Source organism: Staurois parvus, unplaced genomic scaffold, assembly GCF_062004578.1.
Source record: "Staurois parvus isolate SC_StPar_1 unplaced genomic scaffold, SC_StPar_1.0 ptg000414l, whole genome shotgun sequence".
Classification (NCBI taxonomy): Eukaryota; Metazoa; Chordata; class Amphibia; order Anura; family Ranidae; genus Staurois; species Staurois parvus.
The window spans coordinates 1,908,570-1,930,588 of NW_028318210.1; the positions used below are offsets into that span (position 1 = coordinate 1,908,570).

At 40.9% G+C, this 22,019-nt stretch overlaps 1 protein-coding gene across 7 annotated transcripts in view; it reads left to right on the plus strand.

Moving 5' to 3' along the window:
* Positions 1-22,019, plus strand: part of PCNX1 (pecanex 1) — a 236,382-nt gene that overhangs the window by 69,050 nt on the left and 145,313 nt on the right. For 6 of the 7 annotated variants that reach the window (XM_089686842.1, XM_089686844.1, XM_089686845.1 and 3 more), the window contains exons 5-6: positions 7,670-7,759; positions 17,340-19,007. In XM_089686842.1, the coding sequence (XP_089542968.1) occupies positions 7,670-7,759; positions 17,340-19,007 (1,758 nt within the window). The remainder of the gene's footprint in view (positions 1-7,669; positions 7,760-17,339; positions 19,008-22,019) is intronic. The other variant, XM_089686846.1, reaches the window with a different exon arrangement.

Genomic DNA, 22,019 nt, shown 5'->3' on the forward strand with positions numbered 1-22,019 from the left:
GAAATAAATGAGTTTCTGGTAAATACAAGTAATTCTGTACAGGAGGTCTGTAAGATATGCCGTTTAAAATAAATCATTTAAATAAAATACTAACTTGAGTTGTTCCTTCACTTCCTGTCTGAATGTGATAAAAAAATATTTCCAATGGGGAAATAAAAGTCCCCATTCTAGTAGAGTAAGAGGGTTACATTTTCTGACAATATTTATAGCGGTTTGTGCCTTCCTGTCCTGGTGACTATTGCATCCTCTTTTTTTGCACAACCATTATGGAGGACAGCAAGGGAGGTAACATCTCCCTAAAGGAGTCAGAAAAACCTGACAAAAAATTAAGTTATCTCTCACTCTATCCACAACTAACAGATTTTTTTTTTTTACTACTAGAGTTTGCCTTTAAAAATTAATTCTGGCATGGCCTATACAATTGCATATATGGAAAAAAATAATGTTCCTTTTGTCTAGGTTGGACCTTATAAAACGAATACTTAACCCATGGCCCCTGCTTGTGTCAGTGTTACAAAGCTGGTTGCCTATTAGAATGCCTCTGTTTTATGGGGTGTGGGTTGCTGTCCAACATATCAGAATCACATTCAGACATGTAGTGGTGGCAGCTGTGGTATGTAAGTCTCTGTCTCATGCATTCGGTATGGCCAGATTTGGTTTAAGCTTGAAAACAGGAGAATTTTTTAACACTGACTTCATAAAATTTACAGTCATTTTAGCAATGGAGAGAGATTATTCATGTTAAATCAATTTAAAGAAAATAGTATATAAGTGTAAGGCAGCCCAGATAGAAGATGCAGTTGTTTTATTTTACGGTCAATGTGGATAGGGAAATCCTTCCCACTAAACTATTGTCTTCTGACAGCAGAGAGACTTCCCCATTGTCAGAATACACTGATCAGTACTTCCGGCTATGGCCTGCAGTGCTGATTGACAGGGTGGTCGTACAGAAGTCGATCGGTAGATCAACTTCTGCACAACCTCCCTATGCATACATGGATTGAAGTTTGTCTGGTACCTGCTGAACCCACTCAATTTCAATCCATTTATAGCTGACTTAACACTCATTAGCTCTCAAAGGGATCACTGACAATGATTTTGTATTCCATGTTCCTAGAAGTCTGTTTTAGCTTTAAAGCTGGGTACACACTATTGAAGTGTTTTTTTTTTTTTTTCATTCAGGGCAGCGGGCTAAACAAAAGACAACAAGCTATGTTAGTACTGCAGTCTCCCACACTGTGCCTTTGTATTCTGACAGGGGGACTCACATGCTACAACACACTATTCACCACTTGCAGATTTTGGCTGCCTGTGAGATCAGATGCTGGTTTTCCAGCATGGCAGTAAAACAGAAGCAGGCCATAAGACTGTCTTCTGTAGAACAGACAGCTGTACAAATGGGCTGAAAGTTGTCTGTGTCCTGCTGAACCATCCGTTTTTGGACTATTTTTGGCCTGTGTACCCAACTTAAGTCTTCATGCATGGTCAGTATCTCCTGCCTGGACGAAGATACTGACCTAGAGATGACCTAACTATTTACATTTGTGTAGTAGCCTTTTAGTTGTTGGCTGTGTGTACAGATGTCTCACATAACTCAGGCCACTTGCTGCTGCCTTTCACCCAGGGTCCTGACTTTGTAAAAATCCATCCGAAGCTAAAGCTGGTCATATACTGATCAAAAATGTCTTCCAGTGCAGCAGTGACTGGGTTAACTTCGATCAGTGTCTGGCCACTTCCACCCAACAGATGGCAGTCATTTAGTTGACTTCTGTCGAAGGATTGAAATGGGATAATTTACCATTGATAGGTAGCTGCAGCCGCTGATCAAAGTATTTTTTTTAATATTCAGGATGCTGGTTTACTAAAACAACTGTGTTTGGCCAGCTTGATACAGATTAAGATGAGATCACTATTCAAGAATGCTCCTCTTAAGTAGACCTTAAGACAGTGCACTAGTATTTCACTCTATCTACAACAAAAAATGTTTCCTGAGAATACTCAGGGGAAAGTGCCTGTAGTTATTCTCTATTTATACACTGGTGGGTGATATATGCCCTAAGGTGAAGATGTGAGGCTTCCATTCCACAGTGAGAGAATCACAGAGGATAAAGTTGATGACGAGCATGGTGTAATGCCTACACTTAAGCTGCACTTTTATTTTTTGTATCGTGGAGGACAGGTTCAAAGTTCATAGCTTTCAATTGCAGTTTCTCCTATCCAGCACCTTATTAAGGTATTACATTATTAGGAAGTTTTGTCATAAACATTTTTTTTTAAACTGTGAGACCATGACCAAGAATGTGAATACATTGTTTCAGCTTGTTTGAAAAAAAATATTCTGTGGTAACTTTTTTTTTTTTTTTTTTTTTTTTTTTTTTTGAGAGAGAGAGAGAATGAATATGAATGTCAAGTCTCTATGATTTAAATAAAAAATGAGACAAAGATAAATGTTTTCACCTTTAATGTGACCTATAAACTGTACATCTCAATTGAAAAACACACTTAAATCTTTTAGGGGGGGAGGAAACATGAAAAACTAAAATAATGTGGTTGCATAAGTGTGCACACCCTCTTATAACTGGGGATGTAGCTGTTTACAGAAATAAGCAATCACATTCAAAATCATGTTAAATAGGAGTCAGTACACACCAGCCATCATTTAAAGTGCCTCTGATTATCCCCAAATAAATTTCAGCTGTTCTAGTAGGTCTTTCCTGACATTTTCTTAGTCACATCCTACAGCAAAAGCCATGCTCTGCAGAGAGCTTCCAAAGCATCAGAGGGATCTCGTTGTTAAAAGGTATCAGTCAGGAGAAGGGTACAGAAGAATTTCCAAGGCATTAGATATACCATGGAACACAGTGAAGACAGTCATCATCAAGTGGAGAAAATATGGCGCAATAGTGAAATTACCAAGAACTGGACGTCCCTCCAAAATTGATGAAAAGACGAGAAGAAAACTGGTCTGAGAGGCTGCCAAGAGGCCTACAGCAACGTTAAAGGAGCTGCAGGAATATCTGGCAAGTACTGGCTGTGTGGTACATGTGACAAAAATCTCCCATATTCTTCATATGTCTGGACTATGGGGTAGAGTGGCAAGATGAAAGCCTTTTCTTACAAAGAAAAACATCCAAGCCCTGCTAAATTTTGCAAAAACACATCTGAAGTCTCCAAAAAGCATGTGGGAAAATGTGTTCTCGTCTGATGAAACCAAGCTTGAACTTTTTGGCCATAATTCCAAAAGATATGTTTGGCACAAAAACAACACTGCACATCACCAAAAGAACATCATACCCACAGTGAAGCATGGTGGTGGCAGCATCATGCTTTGGGGCTGTTTTTCTTCAGCTGGAACTGGAGCCTTAGTCCAGGTAGAAGGAATTATGAACAGCTCCACATACCAATCAATATTGGCACAAAACCTCCAGGCTTCTGCTAGAAAGCAGAACATGAACAGGATCTTAATCTTTCGGCATGACAACGACCCAAAGCATACATCCAAGTCAACAAAGGAATGGCTTCACCAGAAGATGAAAGTTTTGAAATGGCTCAGCCAGAGCCCAAACCTTAATCCGATCGCAAATCTGTGGGGTGATCTGAAGAGGGCTGTGCACAGGAGATGCCCTCCCAATCTGACAGATTTGGAGTGTTTTGCAAGAAAAAGTGAGCAAATATTGCCAAGTCAAGATGTGCCATGCTGATAGACTCATACCCAAAAAGACTGAGTGCTGGAATAAAATCAAAAGGTGCTTCAACAAAGTTAGTTTAAGGGTGTGCACACTTATGCAACCATATTATTTTAGTTTTTTTTATTTTTACTTCCTTCCATATAAAAGATTTAACTTCGTTGTTCACCTGATTTGTACAGTATATAGGTAATATTAAAGGGGGAAAAAGTTTTGAAATGATTTATCTTTGTCTTTTTTTTTTTTTTTTTTTACAGCACAGAAACCTGACATTTTAACAGGGGTGTGTAGACTTTTCATATCCACGGTGTGTGTAAAATATATGTGTGTGTGCGCGCGCGCGTGTGTATATGTGTGTGTGTATGTATGTATGTATGTGTGTGTATATATATATATATATATATATATATATATATATATATATATATTCTCATAGAAATGAGTACAACCCTCACATTTGTGTATATATTTTGTTATATCTTTTCATGTGACAACACTGAAGAAATGACACTTTGCTACAATGTAAAGTAGTGAGTGTACAAAATAGCTCAACACACAGCCATTAATGCCTAAACCGCTGGCAACAAAAGTGAGTACACCCCTATTTGAAAAATGTCCAAATTGGGCCCAAAGTGTCAATATTTTGTGTGGCCACCATTATTATCCAGCACTGCCTTAACCCTCTTGGGCACAGAGTTCACCAGAGCTTCACAGGTTGCCACTGGAGTCATCTTCCACTCCTCTATGACTACACCACGGAGCTGGTGGATGTTAGAGACCATGCGCTCCTCCACCTTCCATTTGAGGATGCCCCACAGATGCTCAATAGGGTTTAGGTCTGGAGACATGCTTGGCCAGTCCATCACCTTTACCCTCCGCTTCTTTAGCAAAGCAGTGGTTGTCTTGGAGGTGTGTTTGGGGTAGTTGTCATGTTGGAATACTGCCCTGCGGTCCAGTCTCCGAAGGGAGGGGATCATGCTCTGTTTCTGTATGTCACAGTACATGTTGGCATCAATGAACTGTAGCTCCCCAGTGCTGGCAGCACTCATGCAGCCCCAGACCCTGACACTCCCACCACCATGCTTGACTGTAGGCAAGACACACTTGTCTTTGTACTCCTCACCTGGTTGCCGCCACACACGCTTGACACCATCTGAACCATATACGTTTATCTTGGTCTCATCAGATCACAGGACACGCTGTATGGTCTTCGCCAACTGCTGCAGCTCAGTTTCAGGGTCTTGGCAATCTTCTAATAGCCTAGGCCATCGTTATGTAGAGCAACAGTTCTTTTTTTTCAGATCCTCGGAGAGTTCTTTGCAATAAGGTGCCATGTTGAACTTCCAGTGACCAGTATGAGAGAGTGAGAGCAATAACACCAAATTCAACACACCTGCTCCCCATTCACACCTGAGACCTTGTAATACTAACCAGTCACATGACATCGGGGAGGGAAAATGGCTAGTTGGGCCCAATTTGGACATTTTCACTTAGGTGTGTACTCACTTTTTTTGCCAGCGGTTTAGACCTTAATGGCTGTGTTGAGATATTTTGAGGGGACAGCAAATTTACACTGTTACACTAGCTGTACACTCACTACTTTACATTGTACCAAAGTATCATTTCTTCAGTGTTGCCACATGAAAAGATATTATATATTTACAAAAATGTGAGTGGTGTACTCACTTCTGTGAGATACTGTTTGTATATATACATGATTGCGCGCACACACACACGAAAATAATTGTTTTATCCCCTGCAGATTGTTTAAGTTTGCCCACTTACAAAGAAATGAAGGGGTTGTAATTTTTATCATAGGTGTATTTTAAATGGCAGAATATACAAAAATCCAGAAAAAAACACATGATACAAATGTTATAAATGGAGTTGCAGTTCAGTGAGTAAAATAAGTACTTGATCCCCAAACAATACATGATTTAGTACTTGGTGGATAAACCCTTGTTGACAAGCACAGAGGTCAGACATTTCTTGTAGTTGGTTACCAGGTTTGCATACATCTCAGGAGGGATTTTGGTCCACTGTTCTTTACAGATCTTCTCTAAATCCTTAAGGTTTCTTGGCTGTCGCTTGGCAACTCAAAGTTTCTACCCCCACCATACATTTTCTATTGGATTAAGGTCTGGAGACTGGCTAGGCCATTCCATGACCTTAATGTGCTGCTTCTTGAGCCACTCCTTTTTTGCCTTGGTGGTATGTTTTGGGTCATTGTCATGCTGGAAGACCCATCCACGACCCATTTTCAGTGATCTGGCTGAGGGAAGAAAGTCCTCATCCAAGATTTCACAATACATGGCCCCATCCATTGGCCCCTCAGTGCGGCAAAGTCTGTCTGTACCTTTTGCAGAGAAACAGCCCCAAAGCATAATGTCTCGCCTCCATGCTTGACTCTAGGGATGGTGTTCTTAGGGTCATAGTCAGCATTTTTCTTCCTCCAAACACGGCGAGTCAAGTTAATGCCAAAGAGCTCAATTTTGGTCTCATCTGACCACAGCACTTTCTCCCAGTCATTCTCTGAATCATTTAGATGTTCACTGGCAAACTTCAGGCGGGCTTGTACATGTGCCTTCTTGAGGAGGGGGAACTTGTGGGCGCTGCAGGAATTCAATCCATGGTGGCGTATTGTGTTACAGATGGTTTGTTTGGTGACTGTGGTCCCAACTTCCTTGACATCATTCACAAGCTCCTCCTGTGTAGTTCTCTGTTGATCCTTCACTTTTCTCATGATCATCCTTACCCCTTGAGGCGAAATCTTGCATAGAACTCCAGACCGAGGGCAGTTGATGGTTTTTTGTATTTCTTCCATTTGCAACAACTTCTTTTGGCAGCTCTTTGGTCTTGCCCATGGTGGTGCCCAAGAAAGAGATTCTGTGGACAGGTGTCTTTTATACAGATGAGTTCTCATTAGGAGCACCTTCTTAAATTGACAGGACTAATCTGTGTACCACATGAGCACATAGCCAGTATGTGGGAGCCAGAATTATTGTTCGTTGGTAGGGGATCAAATACCTATTTTATTCACTGAACTGCAACTCAATTTATAACATTTGTATGATGTGTTTTTTCTGGAGTTGTGGTTGATATTCTGTTTCTATCATTTAAAATACACCTATGATAAAAATTTTATATATTTTAAATAGGCAAAAAATAATAAATGCATATTCTTTAACTTCAAAAAATATGCACCTTGAAGTTTATCTTTTGAAAAAAAAAAAAAAAAAGGTAAAAAAATGTACTTTTATTTTTTTTCAAAGGCGCTTACAGAGCCTTGCACCCACAATCAGCAGGCTTTTGCAGACTCTCAGTACAGCTGTTTCCCTGTACCTTGTATGTTCAGCAGTTGAGAAAAATGAATGAACCACCAGAGTACTCACCAGCACCCTCATAGTTCATTGAGAACTGCAAGCTGTCACCTGCAATGACTGATGTTATTTGTAGGCTTTTCATTCACAGGAAACTGTGAACGTAAAAGGCGGCTGTGTGGATGGAGCCCCGTAGGGTCGTGCTTTTTTTAAACTGTGACAGCGGCTGCAGGGAGATTATTCCTGTCTGCTGTCACAGGGAGGGGGGATCGGGGGTGCAGATGCTCAAACATGTTTCACCCTAAAAGCGGGTTTAACATGTAACCTGTTCCAAAAGTCAACTTCTCCTTTAAGGCAAAAATAATTAGGCAACTAGTACATTTTATATGGTTGTGAGCAATGATAACCCTGTATTTCTCTTAGGGCATGTTTCCCTAAATACCTTAATCCTGCCACAATTTTATATACTAACCCTGTTATGCATAGGCAATGGTGCCATCTTAAGTACAGCACACGTTCAAATGAGTTGCAGTCTTTTTGCCCTTTTTGGGAAATAATTCTGATATTTTGTGTTGGCCCTGATGTAGTTACCATAAGTACGAAGGGTGGAACTAGAGTCCGTTTCCATGGGTCACATTAGCGTGACACTTCTTGTCTTTGCAGGGGATACTGATGCTGCAAAGACCTCAGATGATATCAGTCTGAGCCTTGGCCAGAGCTATAGTTTGTGCAAAGAAGGAAGTGAAGACCAAGGTAAAACTTAATGCTCTTTTGCACAAAATGCCATGACTGTTGCTGGATTTGTGTTGCTTGCTGCATGTTAAATTGATGCAAGGTCAAGAGCAAGTAGTTTGCAAGTAAGCAGTGTTTGTCTTTAAAACAATGCCTCTTGACACCTGCAGTGTTGCTTTACTAAATGAGCTTCCCAATGCATATATCACAGCTGGAATTCTGCGTTATAATATGCTTGAAAATATCAGCATGGCTGCAGCAGCTTCTTGCTCAGGGTGTTACGGCTTCCATCAGATTGACCTGTCCAGCACAGGCTATATAGCATATATGATACAGTCATGTTAATTTGTTTCATTGGGGTTCATTTACTGAAGGCAAATAGGCTGTGCGCTGCGAGTGCACTCCAAGTGACAGTGCAGTTGCTCTAGATCTGAGGGAAACCTTCTAGCACGTAATTGAATGAAAGAAATCAGCAGAGCTTTGCCTCATTTCAAAGCTTCCTTTCGGATGTAAAGCAACTGCACTTGCATTGCACAGTATATTTACCTAGTACACCAACCCCATTGTGCAGTAAGTGCTCTGTCAGAAAAAATAAATGTATTAAACTGATCCTAAGGAAGCGCTAAAAGTTCATTTTATGCAGAAAACCTCATGGAAACCTGTGCTAAGAGACTGCTATTAAAGTGGTAGTAAACCCAAAGACTATAATGTAATATATTGCAGCTTACCAACCATTACATCTGATTCCGGCATGTTTTTTTTTTTTTAGGCTTTTTCCCTTCTGCTTTCACCTGTGATCTGGCCAGAAACATACCACGTATATTAGAGTGCTTACACTCCTGGATAAAGGAGCAATAGAGAACGTTTGCACAGCAGCTCTGTCAGTTTGGGGGGAGGGGAGTGTTAATGCACTAGCAGATTTAGATACACTGACAAATTAAAGCCAAACTCCAGCTGATGCTTTTTAACCAGTTACAGCAACAGTTTTTTTCCTCCATCAGTGTTAAATGGTTTGTCTCAAGCATCTAAGTGCTACATCTGCATGGCAGTTTGTTTTGAAAAACAGACTTGCTGGCAGGATTGGCAAGTGAAAATGAAAGCGCATTAAAAAAAAGAATGCAGCCATTATTATTATTATTATTATTATTATTATTATTATACAAGATTTATATAGCGCTAATAGTTTGCTCAGCGCCGTACATTATAATGGGTGCACGAGACAGTACAGTAACAATAAGATTCAATACACGAGGGGTTCGAAGGCCCTGCTCCTTGGAGCTTACAATCTAGGAGGGAGGGGATAGTGGTACAGGAGGAAATAGCTGTGGGGATGGAGTGGTAGGAAGAGTGGAGGAGTTCAGTAATTAGCTGAGGGCGGGGTAGGCTTCCCTGAAGAGAGAGGTTTTCAGGGTGCGCCTAAAGGTGAGGAGAGTAGGTGATAGTCTGATGGATTGGGGTGGGGAGTTCCAGAGGATGGGGGAACCCTGGAGAAGTCCTGGAGAGGGGCATGAAAGGAGGAGACCAGGGAACTAGAGAGTAGGAGGTCTTGTGAGGAGTGGAGAGTACGTTTTGGGTGGTATTTGGATACCAGGTCGGTGAGGTAGTTTGGGGCAGTATTATGAACAGCTTTGTACGTCAGTGTTAGCATTTTGAATTTTATCGGTTGTGCAATCGGAAGCCAGTGGAGGGATTGGCAGAGGGGGGTGGCGGATACGGAGCGGTTTGTAAGCCATCACATCTTAGAATTGGCAAGCTGCAATATAATGTTTGCTTTTGGATCTAATTCCGCTTTAATGAGTCCTCCAGATAGTGTTAGTTCTTTGCTTGTTGAGCTGATCTAATGTCTTCAGCACTTCATTATTTACACATATTGGACAGGAAATTCACTATGGCTTGGCTTGCGGCATTCTTGTGCAATGTCAGTAACTTAGACATCTAGGTGGGTAGAGTTTTCAGGTCAACAGTGGTAACTCCCATGTTTCTCAGCACAGGTTTCCCTTCAGGCAGCCACAAGTTATTTTCAGGTTCTATTCACACTTTTACACGTTTATTTTTGTTGCAGTTAAGTGCATGTGAGACTGCAAACCAAATGCAGCATGGGATTTGTGCATTTATTCCAGTTGCACTGTTCAGACAGTGGTTCACATCTTGCTGTTCTAGTACCATTGGCTATGGCACAGTACTCATGAGTTCATTGTACAGTGTCACACACATGTTAACTGCACTGAAAATGCATAAATATGAACTGCATCTTGAAACCAAAGTACAGCCAAAATAAAAAAAATGAAGAATCATCACAGGGGGGACATAACTTACAATCAGTTAGATATATCCCTTAGTGGATTCCTCATCTGTAAGATGGGGCTCTGGGAGCTGTGTCTGCACGGGCACAACAGCCCATTCATTTGAATGGGCTCCTGTGCCTGTGTTTCAGGAAGGCAAAAGGTTCCTGCATGTTTTTTAAAAGACAGCCACAGGGAAATCACATAGTGCTTTTGAACCATGCAATTTCCCACAAAGTAAAACATGCTGCGTTTTCAGATGAGTGGGGGTACTGTTTAAGAATGAATGACAGCTCTGCACATCTGTAAAAGAAAGGACAGTGTGGTTTTGGTTTGGTTGCTGGTGCAGGAAAAGGTGAAATTTATGTGCTGTCTCCCACAATCAACTGCACAAGCTGCCCGCCCTTTCTGCCCAAGCTGCTCCATTCATAGAAACGGTACTACAGCATCTAGCAATAAAACATGATCTATGAATGGAGAGGTGATTCGCCTGTACTCCATTCTTATCCTGTTCTACTCTTAGAAGCAGTAATACAGCTTAAAAACACACACAAGAGGGCACAAACTCCTCGTGCATTACCTTAATAAAATGTAATAAGTTCCAAGAGACAAAAACATACAATACATGGAAACTGCAGGCATGTTTCCATCTGTGTTTGAGTATATTTTTGTCTCTTGGAATTTATTACATTTTTTTAAGGTAATGCACGTGGAGTTTGTGCCCTCTTGTGTGTGTTTTTACAGTGTTCTGGATATTCCCTGATTTGTGGATGGCTGCATTCCAAGAAGCATCACATACTGATGTATTGTTTGAAGCTCCTTGGATTGAGTGCTGGAGTGTTTTATAAGAATTTAGACTGTAATACAGCATGTATGAATGGAGCAGCTGTGCGGAAAGGGCAGGCGTAGTTGGGTTCCGATGAGGGCATGTGGTAGCCTGTTAGTTCCATTACCTATGTTTCATGTCAGAGGTTTACGACCACTTTAATTTTAAAATACAGATTGCAACATGTTAAGTGAGAGCCCCATGGCTGACTTTGCAGTTGCTTCAGCAAAACTTGAGTAACCATAGTCCTCAAGAACTTTAAAAAGCTGTTGAGTGATGAAACTGACTACATGAACACAATACAGTCATCTGGGTAAGGCTGTGTTATTGACAGGTCCTGACCTATTTTTGAGCTTTTTGAATATGGCAGACAAATGCTACTGTCCTAAAGAGCACAGATTCAGTCATCTGTACCTTGTATGATTGTGTTCAGATAATTTACTCTGCAGTAGACGCCTGGTAAATGGCCAACTGCATGTTGGCATACCCCTTGCTGACTGTGGTAAGTTGCAGTAAAGTTACATAAATACAAGTAGCTTATAATAGTATGTTTTGCTGCTTTTTTTTAGCAGAGGCTTTTTGTGCTATTATGTTTGGATATCCTTTTAAGCATTTCACACTCTGCAGAATTTGAACAGCACTGATGAACAGCATAAAAGCATGTTTAGATCCTGTAGTCCACCCTATATTATTGGAGTATGTGCAGTTGTATGTAGAATGTCCAGATCCGAGTTGCTTCTAAAAAAAAATGTATGAAGAAAGGAATAAACACAATAAAGTTGATTTAATTTTGACGTATTAAATTTACCAGCAAAATAAAGTGACTGTTGAGGATCAGCTTTTATTGGGCTGTTTCATTTTTTTCCTCATTTTTTCCTGCCGAATAGTTCTTTCTGTGGATCCATCTTGAGTCTGCCATTCAGATAGCCAAATTGCTATGGCAACTCATTACTTTAAATTGGGCAAAAGCTATCCAAAGCTGCAGTAGAAAGTAATGGCATTTATTGATACTTGGACACCTTTTATCAGTGTTTTTAAACAATGTTGGCACCGGGTATCGACTAGGGGGCATTGTCATTAATGGTTGAGCCTGCTTATTAATGAAAGAATAAATAGAGGATACCCATAATTCGTTATGGGGCATGCTCTTTTTACTTACGTATAACTAAAGGCAAAACTTTTTTTTTTTTTTTTTTAAGCTTTGGATAGAGTAGAGAGGGATTTGAATGCGTGTCAGTTTTTATTGCTATCTGTATATCTGTTTAGGAGATTCACCCTCTTCATTTGTCCTTTTTACCAGTATCATTGGAAGTGAAAGTAAATCTCAAATTTGGGTTGTCCCCCAAAAGGTAATAGAGGGGAAATCTTCCAATGGTGAGACTAGTTCTGGTTGTCTGAGATGGACCGATGAATTCCCTTAATTTGCTGGGATCTCTTCTCACTTCTGGTTTTGGCTATGGGACAGGAAGTGAAGAGAAATCTCCCTGTTGGGATATGGATGGCAAAAAAAAAAAATCTGGTGGGTTGTAACTCTCTTGCTCTCTCCAAAATGGAAAAAAAAATGTTTTGCCTATAGTTAATTTTAAGGTGGCCATAGAGTGAAGGAAATAAGTATTTGATCCCCTGCTGATTTTGAATGTTTGCCCACTCACAAAAAAATGATCAGTCTAAAAATCGAATGTTAGGTGTATTGTAACACTGACAGACAGAATAGCAACAACTAATTCAAAAGAAATGCATGTCTAAAAAATTATGCACTGATTTGCATGTTCATGAGGGAAATAAGTATTTGATCCCCTATCATTTAGCAGGATTTCTGGCTACCAGATGTCTTTCATACAGGTAACAAGCTGAGATTCGAAACAGTCTCTTAAAGGGAGTGCTCCCGAACTCATTTTGTTACCTGTATAAAAGACACCTGTTCACAGGAGCAATCCATCAGATTCCAAACTATCCACCATGGCAAAGACTAAAGAGCTGTCCAAGGATGTCAGAGACAAGATTGTAGACCAACACAAGGCTGTACTGGGCTACAAAACTATCGTCAAGCAGCTTGGTAAGAGGGTGACAGCAGTTGCTGCAATCATTCGCAAATGGAAAAAACACAAAACAACTGTCAGTCTCCTAGGTTTGGTGCACCATGCAAGATCTCACCTCGTGGGGTGTCAATTATCATGAGAACAGTGAGGAATCATCCCAGAAATACACGTGAGGATCTTTTCAATGTTCTCCAGGCAGCTGGGACCACAGTCACCAAGAAAACAATTGGTAACACACTACGCTGACAAGGATTGAAATCTTGCAGTGCCCGCAAGGTCCCGCTGCTCAGGAAAGCACATGTCCACGCCTGTCTGAAGTTTGCCACTGAACATCTGAATGATGCAGAGGAGGACTGGTTGAAAGTGTTGTGGTCAAATGAAACAACTCCTCAATTCGCCGTGTTTGGAGGAGGAGGAATGCTGCCTATGACCCCAAGAACACCATCCCAACTGTCAAACGTGGTGGAAACATTCTGCTTTGGGGATGTTTTTCTGCTAAGGGGACATAACAATTGCACCGCATCAAAGGGACGATGCACGGGGCAATGTATCATTAAATCTTGGGTGAGATATTTCTTCCCTCAGCCAGGGCATTGAAAATGGGTCGTGGATGGGTATTCCAGCATGACAATGACCCAAAACACACGGCCAAGGCAACAGAAGAGTGGCTCAAGAAGAAGCACATTAAGCTTCTGGAGTGACCTAGCCAGTCTCCAGACCTTAATCCGATTTGAATATCTGTGTTGGGAGCTGAAAGTTCGAGTTGCCAAACGTCAGCCACAAAACCTTAATGGCTTGGAGAGGATCTGCCAAGAGGAGTGGGCCAAAATCCCTCCTGAGATGTGTGCAAACCTGGTGGCCAACTACAGGAAACGTCTGACCTCTGTGATTGCCAACAAGGGATTTGACACCAAGTACTAAATCATGTTTTGTGAAGGGGATCAAATACTTATTTCCCTCATGAACATGCAAATCAGTGCATCATTTGTTAGACATGCATTTCTTTTAATTTTTTTGTTGCCATTCTGTCTCTCAGTGTTACAATACACCTACCATTCGATTTTTAGACTGATCATTTCTTTGTGAATGGGCAAACTTTCAAAATCAGCAGGGGATCAAATGCTTATTTCACTGTAGATGGTTCGAATCTCGACTGGTTCAAGAGGGTCAGGCCGAGATTTGATCCATGTATGGGCACGCTGATTGTACCCAAGTCAATCCATCGATCAACTTGAGTACAACCAGCATGTCGGATTTTTGCATGCGGCTATAGCTGCTATCAATAATCACTGTGTTCTCCTGGCAGGGACATATCCGCAGGCCGCCACCCCCTCTGCCAAGAGAGCACAATAGCTCCGGGAGGGATTCCCCATTAGCACTGACTGTGTTGATGGGGGAAATGAGCTATTTTTCTTTTTTGCAGGAAAGAAAATCACATCTATGGCCTGCCATAGAGTAAGTTGAATTACAATTTTCAGAATCCAGCTAGCAGGGAATTATAAGTGCCACTTGACAACAGACAGGCTGATAAGCAGAAAAATGTGTAAAACTAAAGGAGTTTATCTTTTATAAATTCTTATTCCTAGTGTATTTTAAAGGAGGAAGCCCAATTGGTTCCTGCAAGCACCAGTTGCTTTGGCTACTGTTGTCATAAACATAAGCATATCGTACCTGTTGATAAATAATGCTATTTGTCATATAAAATCTCATTTTGGTGTGAGCTCAAAAGAGCAAGTATTTATTTCATTAGTAAGGGAGAATTACTAAACATTTGCTAGTAGAATCCATGATAATTGATTTGTGAGTCAATTACTATTTGTTTAAAAAATGAAAAATGTTTCTCTTTTGGCCTGCTTTAACCTTTTCCTTTCTTCTCTGCCCAATGAGAGCTGTATTGGAATCCTCAACTGTCACAGTTCAAATTTTGAGAAATTATAGCAAGCCAAACCTATTTAAAGTATTGAAACTTTTAAATCCTTGAAAATATTTAAACAGCAAAGTGCAAATGTATCTGAGCATGTGCCAGAAATGCATCCTTTCTCTAGAAATTTGATAGCTTTTTCATTGATTTTGTCAGTTTGCGGGGGCTTCTTCCCATTGTGAAAAGGAATTCTATTTTAAGAAATACAGTTTGCTAGTCTCATATACTGAATGATATAGGCAAGAATGTAACAGTCATTATTGTTTCATGTTATTCATAAAAAGAGTATTTATTGATATTTTCGATCTAAACTCCAGGCACAATAAATGTGTTGTAAACATTTGGATTATGCAATACACCCCAATCCCCCCAAAAGGTAAGTTTAATTTTCAGGTGAAAGTCGCTTTCTCTCCATTCAGCTAATAAACACTGCTCAACAGCAAAACAGAGAAGTGGACAATTGAGTTTTTTTGTGTTTGTATACAGCAGAATATTGCAGTTGTTACCCACAGTCCCACCTACACTAGATCTGATAGGGCACCTACATATACAAGAAGACATGCAGGGTCCCCTGACAATGCCTCCCACATACTCCAGCTAGGAATACGTTTTAAGGAGACCTAGTGATAACGCCACAGGGCTCTTAAGTTAGAATATGTCCATTACGGTCCAAGGTAGGGAAGTTTTTCTTTCCCTTCATTAAATAAGATAGGGGAGGAGGCTTGATATTGGCTTATTCTGTTGCCTGAAGTATAGCCTAAAAACTGAGATTCAGTACTACACTCAGTACTTGCTTTTTGCTCAGTTATACATAATGTTATCAGTATGGTGAGGATCCTCCATGCCACATGTGGTCAAATCATAGGGGTATCTGCTCATTTATTTAGCTTGCTCATCTGCTATTTGCAGAAAGAAGGAACATATCTTAATTGTACAATACAGGACACAAGTTAAATATTTATGGATTGTGGGTTATAGGTGATTGGACACTGGCAAAGCTTTGGACATGCCCCTCTTGAATGTACCCCTTTATCCCCACCCCACTCTGCGAGACCTCAGTTTTTTGCTAGTGTCCTCTATGTGGTGAACCTTTTCTCTGTTGTTCTTTCACTCACAATCACTTTTACTCAAGGTCCCTCAACACAACATTTTGTTGGCCCAGGACACACCCTCTCCATCTCTCAACCTATGCTTCTCTTGTGCCAAGCAAGGAACTTCCCTTCTTGTTGGATCCAGTATTGTAAATGGGGAAGTCCTATCTCCCACCTTCATGGAAAGTGATAGCTACAGATGTCAGTCTCTCACAGTTCTGGAAAGTGCTCACCCGGGGATACAAAGCTCCTATCAACATATTGGAGCTCACACCAATACAATTGAGCACTTAGCTACTGAACCCTCTCTCCCTAGGGACACCCAACCAATGTTCTGTACGACAATGCCAAAGTAGTGGTCTATATGAATCATTGGGGGAAACCATGAGTCAGGCAGCCTTGAACAAAGTAACTCTGATCATCTCCTGGACAGAAAAGCACTGCTCATCAATCTCCAACTTCCAAATGTCACATTCCGAATGTGGACATTTGGAAGTTGGAATTCAGTATTCATTTCCTAGACCCAGGGGAATGGTATCTTCATCCTGACATCCTCAATCTCCTTAGAGGTAACCCCCGGCCACTCCTAAATTGACTAGGCTTGCTGTCCCAATCACCCCCCCCCCCCCCCACATTACCAAATTACTCAACACCAGAAAAGCCACTTCTAGAGTAATCTACTGCACCTGGAGATTCTTATTTCACCTGGTGTAAACACAGGTATTTCAACCCCAGACATTTCTTAGTGCTTGCCTTTTAAATTCTTGGGAGTACAATAGGTGACACAGGACCCCCCCCCCCCCTGTTTCTATATTACTCTGCATTGCTTGTGAAAAAAATGAAGTCTCATGAGTAGGATAGAGTTATTTGGGTATTCTCAACAGAGCGCAACCAATAGCTTTACCTGTGTCTAATCACCTGAAGGTTGCAGTCTATAACCCAGGGTCTATGGATGTTCAGAGTATATCTTGTACTGCACTGTACACCAAGATATGTCATTTGCAGGCAAGTCAATTTTTTTTATTAAAAAAAAAAGTAAAAACAGTGATCTGGTGCTGTTCAAATCCAGCTAGTCACAGTTGTGAACCCAACCGAAATAAAAACATAGCACTTAAAATACAAACGAGGAAGTCACTAAATATTACTTTGTTATAATGTTTACATTCTTAACTGAGTACTCACTTAAAATTATAGCTTCTTAGGTATGACCACCCTAGAGTATAATTTGGCAAACTAAGTCCTAACGTTTTTATAATTGGCCAATGTGGGTCAAAAGGAACTGGGTTTTGAAGCTGGCGGCTAATAGAATGTTATGGTGCTCTCATGGTTCAAAAATAAATATTGCCTTCATTATTACAGGTTCTGATTTACAATATACAGAGGTTTTTTTTTAGTTTATAGATTTCTTTTTTGTTTTCTAATCTGTGATATTTCTTATGCAGAGTTAACTGTGGATCAGAAGCTTTTCCGTCTGGTCTCCAATGACTCCTTTGTCTCCATTCAGCCTTCGATATCCTCTGGAGGCAAAGACTTAAATAGGGACTTCAGTGACAAAGGCTCCATTGCAACACACAGCCACCATCATCATGTTGATCTGTCACTGTCTAATGCCTGTGATACAGAACTGGCTTCACTTGTTCCATTGCATTCGCATTCATACAGGAAAGACCATAGACCAAGAGGTGTCCCGAGGACTTCAAGTTCTGCAGTTGCTTTTCCAGACACTTCCCTCACTGACTTTCCACTTTATCAACAAAGGCGCGGGCTGGATCCTGTTAGTGAACTTGAAGCTTCCAAACCACATTCTGGGTCCAAAGATTCTCTTGTAGATAATGCTTGTGCTTCAGGGATTTTTCAATTAGACTGTCTCAAAAGCAAAGGTTCCCAGCAGCTTTCAAGGACCAGTAGCATAAAACAAATGAAGTCTGACAAAAGCATGGACAGCCTAAGGAGCCTTAGCACAAGGAGCAGTGGATCCACCGAAAGCTACTGTAGTGGGACAGACCGGGACACAAATAGCACCGTTAGCAGCTACAAAAGTGAGCAGACCAGTTCTACTCATGTGGAGAGCATTTTATCTGAACATGAGGAGGGAACTGCTTTAAAGAGAGGCCTTTCTAGTGACCCAGAGGAGGAGCATAGTTCAGCTACTGATAAAAGGACTAGTAGTGTGAGGACTGCTGTAGAAAGAAATTCAGCTCAGGAAGCCAAGGATGCCAACACATCTGACGATGTGCAGAGTCCAAGGGGTCTTAGCTCGTCGGCATCTGAAGAAGCAAACAAGAACCCCCATGCAAATGAACTTACTGCGCAAGCTGACTGGATGCCCGGAAAGCTCCCAGTTACTCACGATGACCCAACTGAGAAACCAGTGATTTTAGTAGATTTAAGATCCTTTAAGGAAACGGGTATTAAGCATCGGGATAACGATGTACGACCCAAATCATCCAGTTTAATACACAGGACATCCTCCTCTCATAAATCATGTAGGAGGCGGACAGGTAAAAAACGGGCCAGCAGCTTTGATGCCAGTAGACACAAAGAATATGTCTCATTTCAAGGCATAGCTGATACCAAACCTCACAGCACTGGTTTTTGTCATGATGAGGATTCTAGTGACCAAAGCGACTTGAGCAGGACCTCAAGTGTGCAGTCAGCTCACCGTTTCAGCAGTGATAGCTCTTCCAGCACTACTTCCCATTCATGCCAGTCCCCAGAGGCCAGATATACTGCATTAAGGACAAAATATCACATCAAAGACAAAGGGGCGGAATCTCGTAGAACCCACTTCAGTTGTGAAGGAACTAGCAAAAAACGCTCCAACCGCAGGACTACCAGCACAAGTGGTACCAAAAGCCGTGCCAGGGTATTAAGCCTGGACAGTGGCACTGTAGTTAGCTTGGGTGACCCCAACAGACTGGCAGCCCCTGAAAGTATCAAACCTTTAACCACATCAAAGTCAGATCTAGAGGCCAAAGAGGGGGAAGTTCTAGATCAGCTGTCTTTACTAGGACGGGCATCACAATTAGAATCTGTAACTCGTTCAAGAAATAGTTTGCCCAGCCAGGTTACGTTTCAAGATGTTGAAGAGAGAGAATCTGCTGTTGGAGGTATGAGAGTCACTAAACTTATTTAGTAGTTTTGTGTTTTTGTATAATTATGATGTCTGAATGCAAAATATTAGTGGAGCAGAGTGTCATGGTTTTATGCCTACCAATGAGAAGACTACTGGTAAGTCCAAAATGCTTCCCTCAACTTTTACATTGAGACAACTGCTCCTCTGCCTTTGCTTGTCTTTGAAAATTAAAGATTTCAGATAAGTGCAAAAAATTACTATTCTAATCTCTCTGCTGCTGATGGGCTGTGCAGTGAATATCCCAACCTGTTTTTGGAAGTGAATGTATGTTGAGCCATTTGCAACAATTGTGTAGTGACACCCATGGTAGCAATGTGCCATGTGTCTTTCACTCTCTAATGATTATTCTTCAACAGGGACAAATGTAATGCAAGAAATAAGTTCATGTCTATTTGGAAACTTGTTTTTGCAGTGTAACTTATGCCTTTTACTTGTTATCTTTTAGCCTGGAGGTAGCTTTTAAATGTTTTCAATACACAAAGGGTGGTTTCTGTGTTTATCAATGATTTCTGTTCTGTAAAGGTGCTGTAGGTTTATTTCTGATTTAGTTTAGGTCAGTTGTATGTTTTATTTCTCCTCATTACAGGTGATAAACCATTTTGGTGGTGGCCTAAAAGTAATTGATTCCAATACAGACTGTCAGTGTTGCTTTCTTGCGGCTGCTGGTTGAATTGAATAATCAATGCATTCTGCCACTCCATAGAGAATGTGTGCTTCTTATCCAAACTACATTTAAAGTGGAACTAAACTTTCCCATCTATTACAGCCAAGGAAGCTGCTATCTTAGCATCTGTTTGATCTGCATTTTTAATGTTGCTGCACATGTGATCAGTTTTGACACCAGCTGGTTGATGGCTTTGACAGTTGGCTTAGAGCATAAGCAAATGTGACCGTTATTATTCATGGTATTTGGAAAATGGTTAGTTAATGAATTTACTTCTGCGTTAAAGTGGTTGTAAACCTTTACATACAGGGATTAGACAAAAAATTGTAAACACTACATGAGTTCCAGGTGTGAAAAAGACAACATGTTTTGCCTTGAAAGCAGAAGTTATATAACACTCTCTTGCTTCTGCTGTGTGATGAGACACCTGGCTAACAGGTGGGAAGCCTCACTTTTGTCATTCAGTGCATGCTGAAAAAGTGACTGCAGAGGTCAGTCTCTGTCCCATCAAGACGGAAATTGAGCTTTGCAGTCAACTTTTCAGCAGTTGTTTTCTTGTTCCGGGTAACAGCCCTATGCAATGTTCTTTTTCAGTCAGTTGACCATGTTTACCGTGCTTATGTTTATCAGATGACATGACATTTCCCTGGAAACTGTATATGCCTTCATGACCTTTTGATACTGTACCTCGCGACATGGCAAATACTTTGGCAACTTCAGTCAGAGACAGCAGCTAAGCGGGTACCAACAATTTGCCCTCTTTGAAGCTCAGTAAGCTCCACATGACTCCGTATTACTAGCAGCGCACCCAGTGAATGATGAAAGTGAGGTTTCCCACCTGTTATCTAGGTGTCTCATTACAGAGTGGAAGCCAAAAGAATGTTAAATCACTTCCGTTTTCAACACGAAACATGTCGTCACCTGCAAATCCTGTAGTGTTTCCTTTTTTTTTTAATAACCAACCCAGTGGTGTATTTAGGTTTTGTGTTGCCCTAGGCAACACAAAAATCCCTTTCCCGAGAGAGGCTCCCACTTTCACCTCCCCCCATACACTGTCAACCCCCCTTCGCAGCTCTGGACATCCCCAGGAAGGAGAGTCAGGCTCTGCATACACCGTCAAGCAGCCTGCATCCTCTCTCGGATCCCACTTGCTCCCCATGCTGCGTGTGACCCTTCCTTCATCCCTTCTTCTGGGTGGCTGCACTGCCCCCCTTAAAAATGTCACTCTAGGCAAATGCCTTGTTTGCCTTGTGCTAAATACGCCCATTATCAAACCCCTGTTTACACAGTGAAGTTACTTGTCTCAAGTGATACACGGAGATTAAACAAATCTTCCTACATAAGTTGTATCTATTTATTTGCTCCAATATCTTCCCTACAGCCATTGAAAGATCAGCATTTAAAAAGCTTGTCTGTGTTTCCATAAAGGAGGGGGCGGAGAGCTGAAATTAATCACTACAGAGCTCAGAGAGGAGAGTTTTGAGAGCTCATTGGAGGGAAGAGACACACCCCCTTCACACAGGAATAGAGTTGAGGCTGTCAATCACAGGCTGTTGGAGGTCCCTCCCCTGTTGCCTTTTTTTACTCTTGATGTCAGGAAAGGTTGTCATTAGTGATTCATGCTGATAGCAGAGGAATGAAGGGGCTGATAAAAATGGCAGTTAGTGCTCTTAATTGAGACCAGTACACACTAGAGAAGGATATGCTTTGTTCATTCATATTTCATGTCTGAGGTTTACAACCACTTTAAAATAATTAATTGCAGCATATGTAAAATTTTACAAAATGGAAGCTTGGCTAAAATAATATTAAGGATCCCATTTAAAAGAATGCAAATATGCCAAAATTTTGAAAGCAAGCACAATTGTTACCCCTCCCTTTAATGCAAAGTCTATTTAAATATAATGTAACCTAAATAAAAAAACAACCACATGAATTGAGATTTCCTCATTGGTTGCTTTAATGTGGAACCAGAGACCCCGATAGCTTGATATTTGTGAGTGATAGACAGATGTCTGACATGTGAAAAAAGTCTTTTTTGTCTGTACCAACCTTTTTGGGAAAGGATGCCTAAAACCCTGCAGACAAATGAGTAAAATAGATACTCGAATAGTCAATTATTCAACATTTACAAGTGTATTTAATTTATTTTTTATTTTGCAAAAAATGGCCATATTTCACTAATTTGGCATTCCAGATTAAAGGGATACCTGTATTGAGAGAAATGTTAAGGTTGCTGTTCCTGACCTCCTTTTGCCTGTACCTGGTTTTAGTGCTTTCTGAATCCCTGACCCAGAAGAAGCAAAAAAGAGAAGCCAGACC